The sequence below is a fragment of the Thunnus thynnus genome, chromosome 15 (genome assembly GCF_963924715.1).
Source record: "Thunnus thynnus chromosome 15, fThuThy2.1, whole genome shotgun sequence".
Lineage (NCBI taxonomy): Eukaryota > Metazoa > Chordata > Actinopteri > Scombriformes > Scombridae > Thunnus > Thunnus thynnus.
The window spans coordinates 27084344-27107075 of NC_089531.1; the positions used below are offsets into that span (position 1 = coordinate 27084344).

General features: G+C 40.3%; 2 protein-coding genes and 4 non-coding genes across 9 annotated transcripts; 3 read left to right on the forward strand and 3 right to left on the reverse strand.

The window, feature by feature from the left end:
- Positions 1 to 590: 590 nt before the first annotated feature.
- Positions 591 to 12590, reverse strand: gmeb1 (glucocorticoid modulatory element binding protein 1). Of its 4 annotated transcripts, none has more exons than XM_067611589.1 (10): positions 12567 to 12590; positions 10566 to 10755; positions 10318 to 10370; positions 10088 to 10203; positions 9437 to 9540; positions 7331 to 7479; positions 5991 to 6116; positions 5737 to 5874; positions 5298 to 5435; positions 591 to 3167 (listed from the first exon to the last, which is right to left on the reverse strand). In XM_067611589.1, exons 2-10 carry the CDS (start codon positions 10691 to 10693, stop codon positions 2323 to 2325), a joined length of 1797 nt encoding a protein of 598 aa, XP_067467690.1. In that variant the 5' UTR covers positions 10694 to 10755; positions 12567 to 12590; the 3' UTR covers positions 591 to 2322. The 4 variants fall into 4 exon arrangements, with proteins under 4 accessions (XP_067467690.1, XP_067467691.1, XP_067467688.1 ...); XM_067611590.1 differs by lacking the exon at positions 12567 to 12590 and adding an exon at positions 12089 to 12240 and having other exon boundaries at positions 5298 to 5420; XM_067611587.1 differs by lacking the exon at positions 12567 to 12590 and adding an exon at positions 12089 to 12240.
- Positions 12591 to 12774: 184 nt separating this feature from the next.
- On the reverse strand, positions 12775 to 12908 carry LOC137199122 (U11 spliceosomal RNA). Its single transcript, XR_010931738.1, has one exon. It is a non-coding gene; the product is annotated as a U11 spliceosomal RNA (small nuclear RNA).
- A 1357-nt stretch (positions 12909 to 14265) lies between these two features.
- Positions 14266 to 20500, reverse strand: rab42a (RAB42, member RAS oncogene family a). The gene is made up of 2 exons (XM_067611595.1): positions 19613 to 20500; positions 14266 to 17729 (listed from the first exon to the last, which is right to left on the reverse strand). The coding sequence occupies exons 1-2, from the start codon at positions 19825 to 19827 to the stop codon at positions 17288 to 17290; spliced, it is 657 nt and encodes a 218-aa protein (XP_067467696.1). The 5' UTR covers positions 19828 to 20500; the 3' UTR covers positions 14266 to 17287.
- A 1066-nt stretch (positions 20501 to 21566) lies between these two features.
- On the forward strand, positions 21567 to 21703 carry LOC137199128 (small nucleolar RNA SNORA16B/SNORA16A family). The gene has a single exon (XR_010931743.1). It is a non-coding gene; the product is annotated as a small nucleolar RNA SNORA16B/SNORA16A family (small nucleolar RNA).
- A 409-nt stretch (positions 21704 to 22112) lies between these two features.
- LOC137199117 (small nucleolar RNA SNORA44) lies at positions 22113 to 22242 on the forward strand. The gene has a single exon (XR_010931733.1). It is a non-coding gene; the product is annotated as a small nucleolar RNA SNORA44 (small nucleolar RNA).
- A 183-nt stretch (positions 22243 to 22425) lies between these two features.
- LOC137199124 (small nucleolar RNA SNORD99) lies at positions 22426 to 22499 on the forward strand. The gene has a single exon (XR_010931740.1). It is a non-coding gene; the product is annotated as a small nucleolar RNA SNORD99 (small nucleolar RNA).
- Positions 22500 to 22732: the final 233 nt, after the last annotated feature.

The window sequence follows — 22732 nt, forward strand, 5'->3', positions numbered from 1 at the left end:
TTGTCCTGTGCACAACATGTGAGGAAACCCAATCTATAATCTATGGAACGCCTCTGTAATTTACTCAGACAACATATTCCCTCCTCCAACACCACACAATGACCCCTGCGATTCAGTTTCTTTCTCCTAGCCCACACCTGGCCCCCAGCAGCTTCACATTCAGCTACAGATGTCTTGCTTTTGTACCTCACACACACCCACAGCTCATCTAGGTCTCCATTTCGGAACCTCTGGTTTGTGTATGTGCCTTTTTTGTGCTTGTATATCCCAAATCCTCATGCCTTTCTCCTCATACAGCCTGTCTGGGAGTGTTAGGGGCTACAAGAAGAGGGGAATGTAATAGCCAGTGAGCCCTGGTGCCCTGTCAGCAGGGCTCAGCCTCAGAGAAGCCTGCCCATCACGGACAGCAACCACGACGGTGCAGATTACACCATTTACTGCAATAAGCCTGACAGATGGAGAAGTCAGAGATTACAGCAGCAGACTATTTCCACCATCTCTTAATGCAGCTGTAACCCTCATCTCAAGTTTCAGCCCGTAGCGGAATGAGCACACAGCGCTCCCTGGTGGTGAAACACTGAAACAACCGCTTACACTTGTTTTTTAACGTTTTAATCTGATATTAAAACACATTACAAAGTCAGTATGCAAATACCCTCATTTGTTAAATTAAATTATTGAAAATGCACAAATCTTGAACAGGTTTTTGCTGATGTGAGCGACAGCCCAAAGCATAAATTAATCCATGTTTGCACCTTAAATGGAGAGGCCCATCTCTTCAGTTTGGAAACTAATAAATATGACACTACTTTACAACTGTAAAATACAGGCATACCAAGTTTGACATTAAGTGTATATATATGTTTTTTTATATAATGACTTAAACAATCAGCCCAGTAGCTCATACTACCTATGATACTGAGAGAAAGCAATAGATGATCAGAATAAAGTAAATAAATGGAGTTTGTGAATGAAATCAGAAAGTATGAAACCACTGAGGGAGTAAGTGCATAAGCAATGCAATTCCAGTGAGAAGGGTTCAGTCTGTTTCCATTTAACTATGCACAGAAAAACACTGCACGCCCAACAGTGTGGCCAAATTCTGAAGAAGTGTTGAGAGAGCAGGCATGGTTGCAAACATCTTTCTGTAGTCCTGAAAGGACGTCACACAGTGCAAAAACAATACAGCTTGGATGCGACACTACGACACAACATACAGTGCAATTAATCTCAGCCTCAAGTGACACCAACACTGTAACTGGTAATGAGTCAGTATAAGAAGATGTGAACTGACGAATCATCAGCACCATTAACGCCCTGCATGTAGACTTTTTTACGGTTACAGTGCATTCTCTTGTCCTTGGGTTGTTCATGGAGGCTTCAAGGATCATTCTGGTTTGTTACAACTCAGGTATTTTTGTAGTCTTGGCCTTCGTTTCTATCTGCTATGATTAAATCACACTCACCAAAGTAATTGCTGAGATCTGGGAACACGGCAACATCGCTGCAATGAAAGTCAGATGATCAGACAGGTTGTTTAGCCAGATTATCTAAACCAGGGTTGTCAATCTCACATTAAAATACAAGAAAATGTTAGGCTCTAAGTAACTTTTGGATATATTATATAAATATTAATATAAATATAATTATAAATTATATAATCAAAGTTATATAATCATTACTCAGCTTTTTTGCCGAATCATATTCTTTCAGACACTCCATAGCCTGGAACTGGTCCAGGGTCTGTGGTTTGTAAACACTCTAAACCATGTAATTTGGTGGCAAAACTGAGAGTGAGTGCACCTGAAATTTTGGTAATAATCCCTAATTACACAAGAAAACTGTGTGAACACACTTCACCTTCTTTTACTCTTTCAAATAAGATTGGTTAACCTGGAAACTTGTTTACAACCCGTTAGATCATCTGACCGCTCTGACTTCTTTTTAGTGATGTCTCCATCTTCCCAGATCTCAGCAATGAACTTGGTGAGTGCAGTGTTAATATTTACAATAGAAATGATGGCCAGAACTATAAAAATAAGAGCCAAGTTGTGATAAACCTGAATGATCCTTTAATTACAAAACAAACAGAAGCATACAGTCTAATCTTTGTTGTGATGCGTCTTTGTTTCAATAAAAATCAACAAGAGGTTGAGAGGAGCATGTACAGACACACCAAAAAGGAAAAATGTCTACCCTAGTGCTTGGTCTTAAGCCAAGGCAATTCATGGATTTGGAAATTCTGTGTATTTACAATTTCACAAGTCTGTGATAGTTCAGTCCATATCTGCCTGCTCTGGTGGGTAGAATAGGAGGTGTGTCTCATTTGACCTTGTTTTCTTCCTGAGTATTTTCTTCTATCACCACTATCTGTACACCTGACAACTGTCCGTTGGCGTCAAGCTGCAGCCCCTGAACCCCTTCAGTCTGCACTTCCTGCATTTGGCACTGTGTCTCCTCCCCCTCTGTGGACATCGCCACCTCCATCCCGCTCTGGACCACCATGGTGGCCCCGTCTCTCCCCGACTCCCCGGACAGCTGCAGCTCCATCACTCCCACCGCCTGCTCCACTGGAGCTGGGTTTATCTCAATGACCGTGTGCTCCTGGCCGGCCTCCACCTCGCCCTGCATCACCTCCTGTTGCACCAGCATGGTGCCGTCCACCACCTGGCCTTCTATGGGCACCACCTCTGCACCGCCAGCCTGCTGGCTCAGATGCACCAACTCTACAGGGCTCACCAGCTGGCTTGAGTCCTGCATGGCAGTGGTGCCCAGCAGCGTCAGGCCCGAGGACGGGTGCAAGGTGATGGTGTCGGCTTTTCCGTCTCCGGTCACCATGTAGCGGGTGAAGAGCTGCGAGCCGGCAGGGAGCAGGGTGACGGTGTTAGAGGACTGGGCCAGGGAGGCGATGGGCAGGCCAGCCATAGTGAACGGCTGACCCACAGAGGACAGTGAGATGGGGGACAGAACGGTGAACTGCTGAGGCTGCAAGGTGGTCTGCTGGTTGATGGGGGAGGTCAGGAGGGTGGTGGTGGAGGCGGGCCTCTGCAGACGAGGCCGCTTGGTCTGGCGCTTGGTGGGAGTCTTGTTTTTGGCAGGCTGCGGGCAGGACAGAAGAGCTCGCACCTGCTGCTGCTTCCTCTGTTCTTCCAACTGCACCTCCAAGTCTACACACACCACACAATACAGCACAGTGCTGAGAATGATGGCTGAGTAAATCAAACACTGATTTATAAGCATTACACGTATATTTTCAAGATTACATTTTGCACACCCTGATATTGATATTTGATATCAATATTCATCAGAGATGATGGGAACGCTTAACCCAGCAAATGTCAAGTCTGATCTCAAAGCATAAACAATATAAACTCAATAAAAATAGAATCTGTTCTTTTTCATATTTGTATTTGTATTCAAACACTCACACAAACACCTGACTACACAGTAGCCGGACACTGTCCCTAAAATTTAGGGCAGTTTTCTACTTTGTATTATTCAGTTTGCCACAATAAAGCTCCAAAAAGTTGTGCATCTTCACTGTAATATTTCATAACAGTCATTTCAGGTCACTGCAGCACACAATGACACATAATCACCTTTAATATGACTGATTAGCAGGAATTAAAATATTGAAACAAGTTTCTGTCTAATCCATTTTTTTCTGACCCAAATCCATGTCAGTAATCCACAAGCAGGTGGTACAGCACTAAGATATTTACATTTGTTCATATTCCACAGCAGAATGTATTCATAAATACTGTACAATACAAATACTTGCAAGCATACATAATTCATATTGTTTCACAGCATCCTTAAAGTGATCCGTCCCAGCGATTTCAGTGTAAGTGATGGAGGACAAAATGTACACTCCTTCTGTGAAGTTCAGCTGAAGCTAATATGAGTCGTCAGAGAACACATGCAGTTGTTATCTTCCAAAATTGCAGTCTTTTTAGTATTAAATTCCTGCTTTGTGCTTCCATAGACTGCTGAGCCATGGTGGGATAACAGTGATACAAAGAGGGAATATGATACTAAAAAGACAGTAACTTTGGAGGATACCTACTTAATTTGTCTGACCCAGACCGCTTAAGCCCCATACTAGCTCTTGCTGAGCTTAAGAATTAACTTTTACACGGAACGAGGACTGTAGATTATGTCCACCAACACTTAGACTGAAATCACTTTAAGAAAGGATTTCTTTGCAGCCAGGAGGCTGGAGGAATATTTATAGAGACCAATAACCATTTCAATGTATGTAGGGGTATGTAAGTTTTAAAACAAACTTGAAAAATGTGAACCTAACCTTCAGGATACAAGACACGCAAAATTTGTATTTGTACTTAAATTTAATGAAATTCCTCTATCATCTCTATTATTTGGTTCACACGCTGTGTTTGGCAGTGTTTTAATCACACAGAGAAAAAAGGGGAACACTGCTCTCACCTGGGTATTTCCTTTGAATTGTGTTTGACAGACATTAGTCTCATTAGTGCAACACTGAACCCAATGGAAACCAAACCCATATGGATTTGTTGTTGTGTATGGCTTTAAGGTTGTCATCATTATTTATCAAAACTCCCCTACCATCCTCCATTTGGACTTACATGAGAAAGCTCAAAATAAACCATGCTATTTTAGGTGTTATTTTATGTTTAGTTTAACTGTTTGTCACAGTAAATGAGGTGTATACCTGCAGGTAGATACTGTAAAAGCATGGAGATTATGACGCAAAGAGAGCTTTGCTTATAGTGGCAAAAAGGCAAACAGGACATAAAAGACTGGCCTTATCCCAAATTCCTCCCTTGCTTACTGCTAGAGCTGCAACAATAAGTCAATTAGTCGATCAAGAGAAAAATAATTGGCAACTATTTTGATAATCAACTCATTTTTTTCCAAGCAAAAATGCAGAAAATTTGCTGGTTTCAGCTTCTCAAATATGATGAATTAATGCTTTTTTGTCATACATGATAGTAAACTGACATATTTAGATTCTGGACTGTGGGTTGGACAAAACAAGACATCTGAAGATATCACGTTTGACTGTGGAAAATTAAAGTCATTTTTTTACTATTTTCTAACATTTAATTTGCTAAATGATTCATCAATTAATCAAGAAAATAATTGGTAGATTAATTAAAATATTTCTGCATTTACATTTCGCTTTTGTGAACGTAATTGCTGGTGAGTCATGAAACAGCGTCCTGTGATATCAGTGTTCACTCTTTCCCAAGAACAACAGACTTAAAGAAACATGTGTGTGTGTGTGTGGAACCCTGTTTTTATCTGCTACTCACTGGAGAGAGTGCTGAGGATCTGCTCCTGGCTGGGATCAGTCTGCTGCCTCCTCTTCTCCAGAGTCTTCTTGACTGAGTCGAGCAGGCCGAACACTTGGGCGAGGTTACTGAGCACCGCCACCTCTACCAGACAGGAATCTGGGATCAGTGCGGCAATCAATCAAAGGGTCACTTGGTCAGTCAGAAAGGAGGAACAAATTCAGCTGTTGTAAACAATGAATCATTAGTCATTCAGTCATTATCGTTACAGAAGCCAACAGTAGCCATTCCCATCTGGTGTTGGTTTTCCATCCATCAGTTTCAAACAGCAGCTGAATTTGTTCTTCCTTTCCATTTGTTTCTCGATCATGCACCTTCGAACTAGCTCTAAGTCTTGCATATGTTCTGTTCTGATTATCAGAATTCCCAGCAGCCAGTGCACAGTAGCGTTGTAACGTACCTGTGTCCTGTAAGGTAGCCGACTCCCTGCGCTGCTGCACGTTGTTCAGCAGCTCCAGCAGCTCCGAGCTGATGTTGGTCACCACTTCACCCAGCAAACCCACGTCAGCGATGCCCTTCCAGAAATTCAGCGTATCCTCTGTGGACATGCAGACATCACACGCAAGTCTCAGTCACAGGTGTACTGTTCATGTTTATGTATGTATCATTTATAAAGGGATGTAATGATCTCCGTTGGGGTGTGTGCTCAGTGACCTGAGATCTCGTTACATTCCCTCTTGTCTGCGGACTCCAGTGAGCTTGAGCTCCAGTCCAACTTCCCGCTCAGAACATCTGCTCTGTCCTCGCCGACTGTCCCGCCATTACCCAGAACCACCTGAGCTGCAGTTTACACAAGAGCACACACATTATGTTTACAACACGGACAAAAGAACTCAACAACTCCACTGTCCAGTGGCTCCAGGATCTAGTCCAGTTTTTAAAACTACTTACCACACAATAAGCAAACTTAGACTTCAACTAACAATTATTTTCTGTCAATTATTTTCTTGATGTTTGGTCTATAAAATGTCAGAAAATGGTGAAAACTGTTGATCATCATTTGCTAAAGCCAAGGATGCAACCACTAATGTCTTGTTTTGTCTCGACCAACAGTCCAATACCCAAAGGTGACTTCCATAGCAAAGTGAAATGAATGGAAACCAATGGCTTCCTGTAAGGTAGCAAGTTTGGACCTCCTGCATTTCTGTCTGCACTGCTGGTTATGCACGCTTATACCACTTCCACTGAGAATTCTCATTTATGATTTCAGATTAGCAGCTGTTTTTTTAACCAGAGAGTATAAAAGGATACATATGATGCGTTTGTTTGGCGCTGTGATTTAATGCACCAGTATTAAACTCCAGATAAATACAGCAACGGTGAAGCATAGCTAGAGCTTAGAATTAGGGTTATTTGTGTAACCAATAAAATAAAATAGATAAATAGCTTCTCAGTGAGAACCACATAAATGTACAGTATTTTCTGACATGTTTGATATTTGCATGAATCCTGACACAATTAGCTTTTCATCGGGCTATTCTTTGCCCCAACATCACCCATTACAATCATGGAAACTACAACTTTTCGCTTACATCAATGCGCTTTTATAGGGTTTAAAATACTGTGAAGCAGAACTGGGGCTTACAAGAAGCTATGCTTAAAAAAAGACAGTAAAGATGCATCACAATGTAAGTTTAATAAGAAGTTCATGATACTCCAGAATCAGCTAATGCTAGCATCAACAAGTCAAGCAACAAATAAGCTTTACCCCGCATGATGGAGAATCATTTTTATTTTTCTTATTATTAAGAGAACCACAAAATACAGCATCAGTTATCCAAAAATGGCTTCCATCAGTATTAAAATACTGCATACTTTGTTTTCTTTTCTTATCAAATAATTTGGCAAAAACCAGAAACAGGTTTCAGTGACAACGGGAATCAATAAGCCAAGTTGCAATTGAAAATAAGAACTGCTAACAATCTAAACAATACCCAACCCTCGTGACTGCCTTTGTCAGCTAACATATCTGCCTAAACCTGACGTGTTCTCACCATGAGAGGATGTGGGTGTGGTAAGTCCGCTGCCATCTGGAGGGAACCGTGTATTGTTGATTAAGAGGTCAAACTTGGTGCTGCGACACGTGTTAGTACACAGTGTGCTGTGCTGGTAGAAGTCAAGCTGGCCTGAATCCATCATTTTTCTGAAGAGGAGAAATTAGAAAGGACATTGAAGAGTTCATAAACTGAAGAAGAAGGAAGAGTTTAGTTTGATTTGAAGCAAAACATGTTGTCATCATCAGTGCTGCCTCAGTTGTTTGAATCATTTATAACTGACAATCAATTTTTTATTCTTACTTCCTGAGCTGCCTCTGAGCATTTTAATGTACATGCATTTTATAGTCTAGAAAGCAAACTGCTTTTCTAACTCTACACTAATGCCTCTTGTCTTGCACTTGTAACTGTGAGGGCAATTGCATGAAGTAGAACAACTGATTCGTATGCAGGCCTTGCCCACACAAACAGCCTGTGGAGAAGAAATAAGCTCTTAGTAGAAAAAAATAGTAAGAGGCACATACAATCATCCCACAATGCACGCAGTGAAGTTAGATAGAATATTTAAAGCAACAGAGCCCCATTTAAACCAACAGAAACCTATGTCTGATATCAGGTAAATGAATCATAACTAATGAGTGAGATAAGAAATCTTTCCTATAGTGACAGTTGAGCAGTGAGTGAGCACTCACCTCAAATGTGTTGCTTAAATATTTAAAGGACTGGTTCACAATTTTTCAAGTTCAAGTACAGTCAGGAGCCCAAATGAACATTGAAACAGTTTTTTCTTGCTGTAATCATTAGAAGATCCCTTCATAATGCACTTACAATGTAAGTGATGGGGGCCAAAATCCACATTCTTCCTTCGGTGCAAATCAAGTAGATATCTTTCAATAGTCTTTTTAGTGCCAAAATTCCTCTTTTTGTTATTATACTTCCACTGCAGCTTCAGATACACTTTTAAATGCATTTTTACTCAAAAGGAGGACTGTGGATTTTGTCTCCCATCACTTACATTGAAAGCACATCTGAAGGGGATCTTTTAATAGCCAGCATGAACAGGAGGAATGGTTACAGAGAGGAAAAGCTCTTTCACTGTTCATATGGACACTTGGCTGTTGTTTTAAGACAGACTTGAAAAAATGTAACCCTTTCCTTTAAAGCTGCATTCATAGATATTTTATGGCCACTTGTGGCAGCAGAAGATGCTGGAAAGCTTATGTGGTTAAAATTGGCAAGCAATTACTAATTTACACATCCAGCTAACACAAAGCAACATTAGCATTTGTTCTTTAGGTGCTAAATGCTCCACTTTCTTCACCAGCTAGCGGCTAGCTTTGTCTGTTTTTTGGTGCTGGGAAGGTAGAGTACAATCGGTCTATTAAAGCTTTTTTCCCTGAAAACTTCTGCATGTTGCTGCTGGAAACAAGGTTGATGAGAGCAGTTTGTGGTGCAATAAACCAAAGAAATAAGCTGAAAGAGGCTAAATAACTCAGTAGAACTGAGGGGAACAGAAGAGTTTGGTGCAAATTCATCACTACAAGCGACACCTTTCACATTGCACATGGTCATTTGATCATCTGTCACTATAAAAAATGCATTAGTGCAGTTTTAAACTGATTTAGTGAAACCAGATTAGCACAGCTGGGATACACCACTGATTTTTGATGTCTTTAATTATCCACCTCCATTTCTAAAACAGTCTGCTCAAGTATTTGTTTTATCCCTGATATGGACACTTTTTTTCCCCTAAATATTCAATTTGTATCAGACACTGAGCAGTATCATCAGTCAAACAGACTTTAGAGGTTTAATGAAAAGCCTAGAGTTGTTAATATAATCTAATTTACAGCTCAACAGTAATGGAATAATGCCAAGTTCACTCATGTGAAGCTACAAAGAATATTTCATCTTGTCATTGTTTTACATATTTATTCAAGGGGTCTGAGTCAGAAATTTCTCTTTTCATTAGTAGTAATACATATGCATGAGCTAGAGCACAGACTGTGATGATTACTAATTACAATGTTGTGTAGTGCAGCCAATCATCAATCAGAATATGGACATTTGAATTTGGACACTAATCCAAATGTAGTTCCCCCTCACCTTAGCATGACTCCACTCATCCTGATGGCTCTCTTCCAGTCTTTCAGAGTGGCTTTTCCAGAAATGTGCACAAACTGCTTTGGACTGATCAGCTGGTCTTCATACTAGTGAAGAGAGTATTGGTTAAGTAACCTTGCTGAATTTACTGTGTACTGTAGATGTGAACACAAAGAAGGTTAACACCAGAGAACACTAAAAGCAAAATGAGAATCATATATCAGGGTTGGACTGATGTTGGTTTGCTTATATTGGCCTTTTATTTAAAATAAGATTCCTGCTCTTCAAATGTAGTTTAACTAATCCAGGCTAACATGTGATCAGGCTAAAATAATACTGTAATTTCTCATGCAATAATTTTGATTCTTCGAAAGACATTTGTGGATTGATTTGTTAATCAGATTAATTTATTTTATTTTATTTTGAAATAAAGACAACAGGAGTCGAGAGTTGAAACTGGGATCAGCATGTATAATTGGAAATACTTTTGGAGATTTTGTTCTGTATTTGGTTTTTAACAATTATAAAATGTGACACATCTTCACTCAAAATATACATATGGATAAGCCTTTGAAAACCAATATCAGCAGAACCTTGGTCCAGTTGCCATTTTACTACTATATGGATATTAAAAAAACCATGAGAAATACCAACCTTCACACATTTTACATTGATTCCCGGGCACACAAATTTCTTCACTAGCAACACAGCTTTACTGTCACCACATGTTATGGGAATGCCGATTTCAACGTCGTCTCCCTCGGTATGTTCTTAAAGAATGAAAAGATACAAACACCCCTTAAACATGAGTATACTGGGGGGAATTTGCACAATCTATGCATCTCTCAAGATGTAAAAACATGAATCTGACTCTCTTACTATACCTGGATGTGCTTCAACAGCCATGACAGCTGCATCTGTTTCAGCAGATTCATCTCTGAAAAGAAAAGTTTGTATTTTTTTAATCATAATGTCTTCTAGGTAGTTTAGAGGATGGTGTAACACCACTTGAACCAAAAAAAAAATCTATTTTGCAGTACTCTTTGACCCATTGTAATTAAAATATAATATAATAAACTGTACTCTCAGTCTAGGTCTTAACCAAAACCTCAGTCTCCAGTAGGTTACATACCCGGCGGTGATGGGCTGGAGCTGGAGGATGACCTGGGTCTTATTGGGGTCATCAGAGTCACCTTCACCATCAGCCTTCACCATCACCACCTCCCCCATGGACACTGTGACCTCGTCAGTGGTCGCCATCACGCTCAGAGTAGACTAGAATGGGGGCCCACTTTTATATAGCTATCCGGGAGTTTGTTCATCTGAAAATGGATGGATATATAGTATTAAAACATGCAATGAAAGATGGATTAAAGTCAAATTTACCCTCACAATTCAACTGAGGCAAAATTAAGTGAGCCTGAAAAACTGAGAAATACATTACACAAAGAAACAGGTGGATTCACAACCCAAATCTGGTTTTAATAGCCTTCGTACCTTTAGATGGCTAGTTAGGTAGCTAATGTTACCTAATTAAACTGACAGTTTCAACCGAAGTGTAAAAATATACGTTAAATGCAGGCACGTTGGTTGAATAAAAAAAATAAAAAGTAATACAATTAGCGTTAAGAGTTGTTAGCCAAATTCTAACGTGGACAGAGCCATAAAACAAATTTCATTTAGAAATGTGTCATTTTATCGTTAACGTTGTCTTGCCAGCTGAGAAACACTTTACACCAACACTTAACTTACAATATGACATAAAGGTAATGCTATTTCCACTCTGGGTTAATTGTTTCAGTAAAATTTCATTTTTCAAGAAAATTGTTCGCATTGCTCTTTTTCCATACCCAAGAACCAACTAATGCGAGCATTATTATTTAGGTTAATATACAAAAATATTACTTTTAACGGTTCCGCAGTGTGCATATAGGGTTACATTTATCACAAGATCATAATGATCGGGAATTGTTTCTACGCCAGTGCAGCCTCACTTTTTAAACTGTCACATTTCAGAGCAGAGTGTAACATTAGCATATTGGGGAATATAAACTGCGCTTTTGCGTGCTTTATGGGGGATGCTAACTGACATGGTTTGAGTAGACCATTCACAGTTACACTGGAGCTAAATCCATCCGTACAGTTGCAGCTAAATTACTCTATTTGACAAAGTTAGGTGGGTATCAGGACCGCGGCGGGCAGCTGACTGCTTTTCGCCGTTGAGATCCTCACAGCTACTCAGGCTAGGCTCGACGGTAGCCATTATGGCTAACGCAAAAGGGCGTAACTTGACGTGTGGGAATCTGGACAATATTGTGAACTATACTGTCCGAGAGACGGGTAAAGCTGTGCATTTACAGTGTGACGATTACGTGCCGCTTGTCTATGAACCGTACGTCCCTTCGTAACTCTGCATTTTAACTCTCCGCTCCCCCTCAAAATGACGTCTCCCTGTGCGGCGGCACGTACAGCAAACAACGGCACGGCGGCGGCGGCGCTGCCCCTCCATTCTGTACGAGCCTGGCCGGGCTGAACCCCCTCCGAAACATACCCGCATCCCACCGGCTCAAACTGCCGTTCATGTCGTAAGAGGCGCTCGCATTTTACGACCAAATATATTGAAAATCACATAGTGAGAAATTAGCTCGTCCTTACCGTTTTATGAAGAGAAACGCATCCCTAGATTGTGAAGAGCTGTAGCGCATGCGCAGTTGGCTGATATATAGCTTGACTTCCTGCTGAACAGCGCTCGCCTTGTTTTCAAACTGTGACAAAAATTCAACTGGAATACACTTAAACGACGGTGAATTAAGTAACTTTCTTACCAATATGATGGCGAAGACTTGCTTCACGTTTGGTTACACTTTCTGTATAATATACTTTATTTATTTATTAAGCTACATGTCGTAGTTTGTGCATGTCAGAGCTTGTATCTTCATTTGTGTTTTCGTCGTCGAAATGATGTTAAATTTGAATACATTATAACGCAGTTTGAATACTGACACATAAAGCAATAGCTTTGACATTTATCCTAAAACTCAGGCTCCTGAGCAAGTGTACATGTGAATGACTTGTTTTCAACTTTTAAAGCAGGCGGTCTTTACGTACTTCACTCCTAAAATAAGTTACCTACCAGTTAAACATTTTGAAAATCAATGAAAGTCCGCATGGAAATAAATATCCGAAGCTATAACGTGCGTTTATTTTAAATCTTTACTGAAGCTTTGCCCAAATGTAGTGGGAATTTTGATATCTGAACTACCAACGTTTTTCTCATGACCGTATTTCAGATGTCTTTAATCGTTATGCCTGTGGTATTTTACTTTCAAACATGATTAAGACGGGGCGCCAGGACAAGTGATCACTAGCAGCCCCTGGGTTAAAAATTGTGCTTCCGAAATCTCTTGATGTCGATTCCGCAGGAGGAGTAGATTTCTCCACCCCTCCTGTGCTAAGTACAGCAGAAGCCCTTTTTAACGAAGTACTTGAACACCTCACTTCCTGACCAACAGTAACATGTCCCTCACTCAGAGGTGCTTGAATATTAAAATTACCTCCGATTAGTGGTGTTTTATGATACAGTGTATAATATCAATACAGCACAACAACTAGTATTTCACATAATGACTCATTAGTCAATAACCGTCTAAATTTGAGTGTATTTGGATGTGCGGGTTTACTGTCTAAGAGCATGATGGGTAAAAAAAGGCGGAGTCACCTCATCAGGTTGGCTCTCATTGGTTGCTACTACTGCTGCGTTCAGGTAATTTAGGCAGAATGATGAGGTCCTAGAAAAACAATTTACTGTTGGTTGACAGGTTTCCTTCAAAATGAATATGAAGTTACCATGATAAACGTTTTCGTCTATCATTCATTCATTACATCTGGCTGCTCTCTCTCAATCCGCCTCACATAGTTAATCCATATCAAAGATCATGAAAAAGAAAAACAGACACAGGGCCATAGCCAAGAGCTTAAAAATTACTTTTAAAGAAATAGAAAAGATGTAAATTTATGAGAAGAAATACCAAATTCCTTCATCACATTTGAATTAAATTGTACATTTGTAGTCGAATTTAAAGACATGTAGTCTAAATTATTATTTATTCTAAATGTCAGAATTAGCCTTCAAAGCCAACAATATGTAATATGAGTTTAAACCCTGAATTCTCAGACAATACTGTCGACATGCATGACCACAATGTCCTAAATGGTGGCTATATGACCCTGAACGTATGCTGTGGAAACACAAAGCAGCAAGGAATTCATGTTAAAAACTTTTATTTTTTAAACTGTTAATCGCATGTTATATTAAAATATTATAAACATATTACTGTTAAGTGATAACAGTGTAATTTATTGTGAAATATTAAAGTTAATGTGAAATCCTGGAGTCTACTGTGTTGATATAGGCTACTGTCATTACAAATATAAAACACTTTTCATTTCTATGACATACTTTTTTACCTCCTCCTCCATTGCACCTGATTGTCTCACTATCTATATGCTACATCTAACATTTATATCTATATTTACATCTATATACTACATCTAACATCTATACACTACATCTAACATCTATACACCACATCTGACATCTCTATACTACATCTAACATCTATATCTACATCCAACCTGGCTAATGTAACATGTTTTGATTTATATATATGGCACACCTGGTATGGTCCCTGTAATAACAGCACTATTTCCAAATCTTTAACTTATTCACCTTAAATAAATCAAAACAACCAATCTAGGTCATAATGATCCTCCTTCAATCTGTCAGAAGAGGGCGCCAAACCCTCGTTAAAAAAAAATACAGCCAATCCAAACACTTTTCAATGGACATCTATTTATTTTTTTAACCAATCAATAAAATCACATCAAATAAAAGGCGAATCCCTTATACACAATATATAAAATAAATAACATTTATTTCATAAAGCTGTGGAATGTGACCATGGGGCTTAGAAGCTGTACAGTTTTGTGCTAAGCACCGTCTTGCAGGCCTTACAGCTGCTGATGTATAGAAGCCCTATCAGCAGGTTGGTTTGATCATTATAGAGCTGTATACACCAGTGGACAACATGAAACATACCATTAAAGGCATAGTTCAACATTTTGGGGGAGGTTTGCTTCTTCATTTTTTTTCTGAGAGAGTGGTGTCAATCTTCTCATCTCACTATCAGAAAGAAAGTTCATTAACAAATTCACCAAAATGTTGAACTACTCCTTTAAGATTAGAACAAGCGAGAGGCTGGAATTGGACTGAAGGTTGGTTATGGTCACCATCATTATAATCATCATTACTCAGGATGGTCACTGTTTATGCATCTACACAGTCTTAAAGATTATATATGCTGTTGTAAATGTTGTATTTTAATTTTTTTTTATCATAGTTGGATATAGAGGCGTCTACTAATGGTTGATGAAAAATAAGCTTATTTCTTCCCATTGAGTCCGTCTGTCAATATGCGATTTCTTCTTCTCGTCTTTCCAGCGTTGTCCTTTCAACTAAAGCAGTGCTCTCCGATGCTGTGAGGCTGCCGTCTTCACACCGAGCAGTGCAACGGTCCCTTCTAATGTGCAGTGCTCAGGAATGGAAATCATGCTCACTGGAGAACAGTTTTCTAACAACACAATATTAACATACAAATTCAAACAATATAGAATATAACCCTGTTCAGATGAGAGACAAAAGTGAGAAAGGAAGTTGCGGTAACACAGTCAGACTGGCTGTCGAACGGTAATTTGGGATGTTTCTCAATTCCGAGCAACAACGTTAAGCTAGATTTCAAGGCCTAGCAACTCTATGATGAAGCCCTCATCTGCACAAAGAACATGAAATGCTAACATCTGATTGTCAAACAAACAAAAACATATAGTGTATAAAGTAAACTGTATTTAAACCTGGCTATATGAGGAAGAATACCATTTTTTCTGAATCTGTAGCGAAAAATAAAAAATAAAGGGATGGTGCATGTGTTTTAATATACATTCCTTCCCAAATACAAAGCTGCATTTGCCTTTGTCAACTCAAAGAACAATGTCAGTTCAGTCTCATAGGAACTGAAATGAAAAACGTAAAAATGCATAATCTCCAGGTTGCTGTTTGCAGTGTGTGAACAGATGTTCTGGTGAGATGCTGGTGAAAGGTGAGTGAGCAGTGGGAGGACAGGTGGGTTCCCAGACTAAATGTAAACAACAGATTATTAATGTCTGCAATCAAAAGCCTCTGAAGACTTGAAAGCACACATCATCATCTGTGTTAAAGGTACTTACTGCTTGGAAGTCATGTGTGCAGACATGCATGCATCATAAACGCAGCTCACTGCTCAGAACCATAAGCTGACCGTCACAGGCTCCGTTGCAGCTGCTTATATTGGTGTCACAAGTCGCTAAATCCAAAATACTCTTACTCATGTAATAACTAAAGTTACGTTCATGGTATGTCAACATTACTTAACAGAGAATTTCAGCAACCTGAAGTTGAGTTAGCTCTGTACCGATCTTCTCATCTCACTCTTGGAAAGAAAGAAATAGTATTTATTTTCCAAAATGTTTGATTATTCTTTCAAGGCCTTGAATTTTGTTGTCTATATAATTGCTATAGAAGGAAATATGTAAACTGGGAATATGGGTGTGCAATTGTTTCATATCTAGTTCCTTGAACTGACTGTAATAACCATGTTAAAAATAATGCTACTTAATGTTTGCAGTGTATGCTGCCATGTAGATGTGACATCAGGAACCAGTGTCTAAGAAATCTCAGAGGTGACAAATGTTCTTCTTGGAAGTCAGAGTTGGCATTCATCATCAGCTCAGGCCTGAATGGAATATTATTTTTATGGTTTGAGATATGAACAAAAAGAAATAGCTGTTTGATTAAGCTACAAACAGCTTTTTTTGTTCAAATCAAACTCAAACTCCTCTTTGCTGTTAATCAAACACATCTTCACTAACACTGATGATGTCATTAAAGGTCTGATAACCAAGAGGTGAATTTCTGACACACTTGATGTCTTGATCCTGTCGATGCTATAAAACAAATACCTAAATGGGACCACCTACCCTAATTACAATGGCCTATCTTTATGTATACACCTTAACTAGAAATAATCTATATCTTTTTACAAAAAACATTAATCATCTCTTCACAGAATGATCAGAAAGTCAGTTTGGCGAGAGTGCACATACAGCTTACAGTAGCAGGAGGAGCACATTGATTTCATATGGTGACACTTATTGTAGAGTGCACTGTGTCTGTTCACACTATCAATTAAGTAGCTTTCAGTGACCTTTTAGCTTTCATCTATAGATTTCACTATTATTTACAATATTACAGTCACAAAAAAATTTCAGGCAAAGCATCACACAAACTTTGACAGGTAGAGACCCACAACAGTGCCATATGAAATGGAAGTGATGCCAGACCACAGCAAGTTATAGTCCATGTACCTTCAGTATATTCGGTAGTCCATTAACTCCACAGCTGTGAAAAGGAGTATTGGCTACACTCTATGCATCAAAGCCTGATCACCTCTGCATGCTTTCTGTGTTTCCTGAACCTAACAAGGCCCAAAACAGCTCGGCTCATGCTACACCACATGGATTTAGAGATACAATTTGCTTATAAGATACACATGGGGATGTACACTGGCCCCCTTGTTAGAAAAGAATCCCAGTTATCAGTAGAAGCCACACAGAGAGAGGGCACGAAGCACGGGGTGAGGAAGTGATGGGTGGTGATATCATGGGTGCTGAGCCTGAGTGACTTGGTTTCGACGGACGGCTGTGAGACGAGGTGAGCTGTTGGTGGGACAGGACAGTGTTTCGGACAGAGAGCGTTCTCAGTCAGCAGTGGCAGCTCTTTTCAGCGGTCGCAGCAGCTAGTTCCTCTTCGTCCTCAGCCGGGTAGAGGACCTTGGCGGTGAGGCCGCTCTTCACCCCGTCCCAGCCGTCGCGGGTAACGATCTCCCCCATCTTCATCAGCTCGTAGATGTCTCTGGTCAGCAGCTCGAAGGCCCGGTCCACGTTGCTGTTGCACTTGGCTGACGTCTCCACATAGCGAATGCCCAGCTCGGCCGCGAGCTGTTCCGCCTCGTCCCGGCTCACCTTACGATCCTTGTTGAGATCGCTCTTGTGGCCGATGAGGATGTAGACCATGTGATGAGGCAGGATGTGCTCACTCACCTCCTTGTGCCATTCCCTCACATGGTCAAAGGTCTTGCGATTGGTGAGATCAAAGACTAGCAGCCCCCCCACAGAGTTACGGTAGTATGATGTTGTGATGGACCTGGTGGGTAGACAGATTGATGACATGTTAATAATTCAAGGCAAAACGATCTTGACTTAGCATTTCTGAACATCTTGGAAAGTTTAATGAACACATGACTTGCTATCAAAGGCTTTCCACTATCCTGAAACCACTGTAATTAAGCTTTGGACCTCTTTTTCTCTAGTCTCAAGTCAGTTGAGACAAAGCAAGTTTCAAGTCAAGTCCTTATCCAACCTCAAGTGATACAAGAAAAGCCCAAGTCAAGTCTCACATCAGTTAAGACAAGTCCAAATCAAGTCTCAAGTCTTGTCGGGATTAGTCTCTAGTCTGTTCTGAAGTCAGTCGAGACAAGTGTTAGTCAAGTATCAAATCAGTAGAGGCAAGTCCAAATACAGTCTAAGGTTTTGTCAAAGGAAATCAATGTTCACGTCATTCAGGACAGGTCACAAGACAAGTCAAGTCACAAGGCTTCATAAGCAGCTTGCTGGTCCAGCAGCAAGTCTGACCACTAAGCTGGCGACTAAAAAGTCCCTTCAATGCATAGGTATAATAATTAAATATTCAGTGTGTGGCCATGCAAGTCTCATCTGCCTTGTGTCTTACCTATTTATTTTGTTCTGGGAGGTCAAAACCTGAGACTGGAATGTCTTGAATGTCTCAAAGTAAAATAATGTGCAAGTTGAGTCACATGACCTCATTTTTGTGACTCAAATCTCTCAACACAGCTCTGATAAGATCCATATTCTCCTTCACCATACTCATAAGCAACCAGAACTTACTCAAAATGACACACACTGCCAGGATGATTGCACTGTTTTCAATAGATTTAATGTTTGGCTGTCCACATAGGAAAGTAGACCAATGCTTTGTAAATTGTGTATGTTTTCTGTATCCCGCCTCCTTTAAGCACTGACCATGTACAGTACAAGACATTGCCTCAAAATGTCAAAAATGCAGGAGCTGCCTTTAGGTCTTCATCCCTTCAGTTAATATAGTGGTTTGGTTGTGTATATTACATTGCCTTGTTGGGGATGAATTATGGCACTGAATTGAAATGATTTCAATTACCACAAACCAGATCGTAAACACTGGGCCCTTTGGGGCCCCTAAACATCTAGGGCCCCAGAGTTGTTGCCTGCTTTGGCCTAGCCTTTACACACATACAGTACATACACATGCCCTGATCCGTGCAAATGGTGGCTTTAAAAATTGCTGATTGATTTCACAAATGCTTGTCATAGTCAGATCCATTAAGGCAGAAGTGAAAGACTCGAGTGTGGTGAAGCCTGAAGGAAAACACCCTCTGAAGCTCACGCTTCAAAAGGGAAAGCAGATCTAAAAGCGGAGCTGCTTCTCCAGACAGAGAAATGCTTTATAGGAAATAATCCATGACAGCAGAAACACATGAGACAGAACAAGCAACAGGGCAAATGAATGCAAAAAAACAAAACAAGATTTAGATTTAGAGTTGTCATCCTAGTGTTGCCCTGAGCCTGTGGAGTCTGTGAGTATCTCAGGGAATCAAACTGGGGCCTAAATATGAGGAGGCTGCCCATCATCCATGAATGAATGCAATGATGCAACTCGATATATAGGCTACTGTTTTTACACGGGCCAGGGCATCATACAGTAAGATCGAGGCCTTTGTAGCCTAATCTTCCCCTGACCCTTTTCTCCACTGTCTGCACTAACTTCATTACATCACAATGAGGGCGGAAATGGCTTGCATTTAATTCAGAGGTTTATATATTCAAAAAGCAGCCAAACACGACAGCGATGTGAGGCCTCTCCATTATTTAACGTCAAATCCACTCGGTTGAGAATGATCGTCATATTCTAATTCAGAAACAGTTTTTTTTTTGTTTTTTTTTAATAAAAGCAACATTTCTTCTGTTTCATACCTGAATCGTTCCTGGCCAGCAGTGTCCCAGAGCTGAAGCTTGATTTTCACCCCGGGCTCGATATCAAGCGAGCGGGCATAAAAATCCACCCCGACCGTCGGATCCGCCACATCGCTGTAAATTCCGTCCGTGAAGCGCTTCAGCAACGACGACTTCCCCACTGTTGAATCCCCGAGTAAAATGATTCTGAACTGGTATTGCCACAAAATATCCATGGCATGACTAGAGGGGGATACCAGCGGAGTGTGTGTGTGTGAGTGTGTGTGTGTCAAACAAAGCCCTGTGCGCGGCGTGTTTACATGAAGCCCGGCTGCTGCTGCTGCTGCTGCTGCTGCTGGAGCACAGAGCGACCGCAGCACTCGTGATAGATTTACCTATGCTATGCTACACGGGTTATCACTACTATAAAACCTGCTGCAGTAGTGAATGAGGCAATTGTATGTTGTGAAAGAGTCAGAGATAAGCCTTAGCGGGATAGTATGAGCCGTAAGAAAACAGAATTAAGCTTTTCGTAGCTGTATAAGCTCCATTACACATAAGTCAGCTGCTTATTTTTCCAGTAGGAATGTCAACGTTAATTGGTAGCTTTAAAACAGGCACATGTATACAAGGAGGCTTTTCTCAACCTTGTGTGAAATTCTAGCACTACTTGAATAGTGTCGCCATGGCCATGCAAGAGCAATATTTCGCAACTGTTTATTTTAAGTATGACACTGCACTGTTATCTCAAAGCCACAAAGCGTCAGGAAGTAGGTTGCTGTCCGTGGTTCTGAAGTAGGTTAAAGGCTTCAGTTAAACTACAGCAATGGCCTATTGAATGTACAGTATATTTAAGTCTGTATACATTAAATTCTGCTTTTTATTTCGCCATGAAAACTGGGCGTTAAGTGAAATATCAAAATCTCTATATTTGTTTTAACCTATGAGTGAATAAACCAACGTGGCTTTCTAAAACTCCTTTCGAACTACACATCCCATCATGCAAGTGGACCATGTGAACTCTGCAGGCCAATCAGCAGGCTGCTGCTCGGCGCTAGCGTATATAACAGCACGAGACCCTCTTTTCCGCCTCTTCGCTCTAAAGTCTTCGACGAGGAGGGAGTGGAGCCGGCAGAGAGTTTCGGTGAGGCCTTAGCTTCTCTTGTGTTTTGACTCGAAAGTAACATTTACATTTGTATTAGTTTGTTACACTTTGCTTTTATGGCTTTTGAAGACTGGGAGTTATTAATGTTTTCGCGAAATTGTTGGTTAGTCGGGACAATACAAGCTAACGTTTGCTAATTTATGCTACAGTAGTCATGAGGGCTCATGTACGTTAATGTTTTAATATAATTAACACCAGCATTACATTTTATGAAATGAGCCTGCATTGCGCGGGCTTGTTTTGCATTAAAGTTAATGTTTGATATGTTTAAGTTGGGTTGAACGCGCCATGTAACGTTAGCTTCATATTAGCTGAATGCGTATGAACCACGTGGCGTGGTCTCTGTCAACCCTTCCATGAGAAAAAATACTTAGCAAATGCACCTTCAGGAAGACTAATTTTAATTCAACACTAATGAGTTTTGAAGCTGAAGTATCTCCTCCCGGAAAACTTAACTAGGCGATGCCCTCAAGTGCTTCATTATTTTTTGGACTCCGTAGAATTGCAATAATGTGGAGCACTAAAACGTTAATTTCGTGTAAGTTAGTTGACCTGGTGACATTACTTTTTGGGAAGCTTTAGTTTGTAATGTGTTCTACCCCTTTCTTAAAAGTACACTTTATAACACGTTTATTTTCATCTAATGACATATATGAGCCTTGTAAAGCATGCATTGACTAACGTTACCTTAATTTTCTCTTTCAGAAGCAAACAGTAATCGGGAGTGCAGTCTGTCGTCTTTACCATGGACATCAGTATAGCGCACAAGTAAGCGTTTTCCTGGACCTTATAACCGCTGATTTTTCTACAATAGGCACCTATCGAAGCCGTTCATGCTCTCATGTAGCAGTGAACGGTCAACAGGATGCCGAGATGAACACTTTCACCGACGGTCGCTGTTCAGTTTGAAAATAACTGCTCCAGCAACATTTAGGGGAAGGACATTTGGACAAAATCATTGGGTTAATGACTGACCAAGCCTATAAGAATGATCAATGTCTTAACAGTTTACTCCTGTCTTTCTGCAGGTTTTGGATAATGTTGAAGCTGGAGGGTCAAAAGATGAAATGGACCACATCACATGCAGGTAACTTCACCATCCACATCTTAAATACCAACATTCCTGGCTGTGATGACAAACTTGCCCTCACTGAGATCAGTCTTGATTGAGACATTTATTTTACTGAGCCACACTTGCTAAAATGAATTTTTTTTAAAGATGTAACAACAGATTTTTAAAACCTGACATTTCTGCTCCCTTTTTTAGGTGATCCTCATGGCTGACCAAAAATGGACTGGATGAGGATGCCTCATGTCAAGGTAGATTTTTATTCAGATTAACTTGAGTCCACATTGCAGCATGCTATCCTAAGGACCGGAGCTTATTCATAGCTCTAGGTTCTCCAAGTGCATGCCAGATAATGGGGTGGTCTTTGACTGTTGTGGCCCCTTCTGCCATAAGCAGCCACTCAACTGTCCTACAGTCCTGTTAGTACAGCAGTCAAAAGTAATTGACATGCAACAAATGTGTTTAGTGAATCTAATAGAATTTATTTCTTGTAGGTATAAATCTGCCCAGGTTCTTCAGGCTGACCTTGGGGCTGCGTGGGTTCTCCATATTCCTGGTCTGACGGTATGTAAACACAATTATCACAAATGGCTTTATAAAACTGATCCATGATGACCACTTACTATAATGAGGACTGTTGGATGAAGCTTGCGGATATGGGACTGAGATCAGCCTTACACTTAATGTGTTCTGAGAATGCTCTTGAATTGCACTTAATGGGTTTTTTGTTTCTCCAGGTCCAGTGGTGTGTTGACGTCAAAGACTGGGTGAACTGCTGCAGGCGGTCCACAGTAAAGTGGCTGTGCATATGCCAACATTGGAGTTCTTCACTTAACTCTGAAGCATAAGCATGTTTTGATGTGGGAGTAACAAGTTTCTCAATCTTTCTAGTCAGTAACTGCAGATG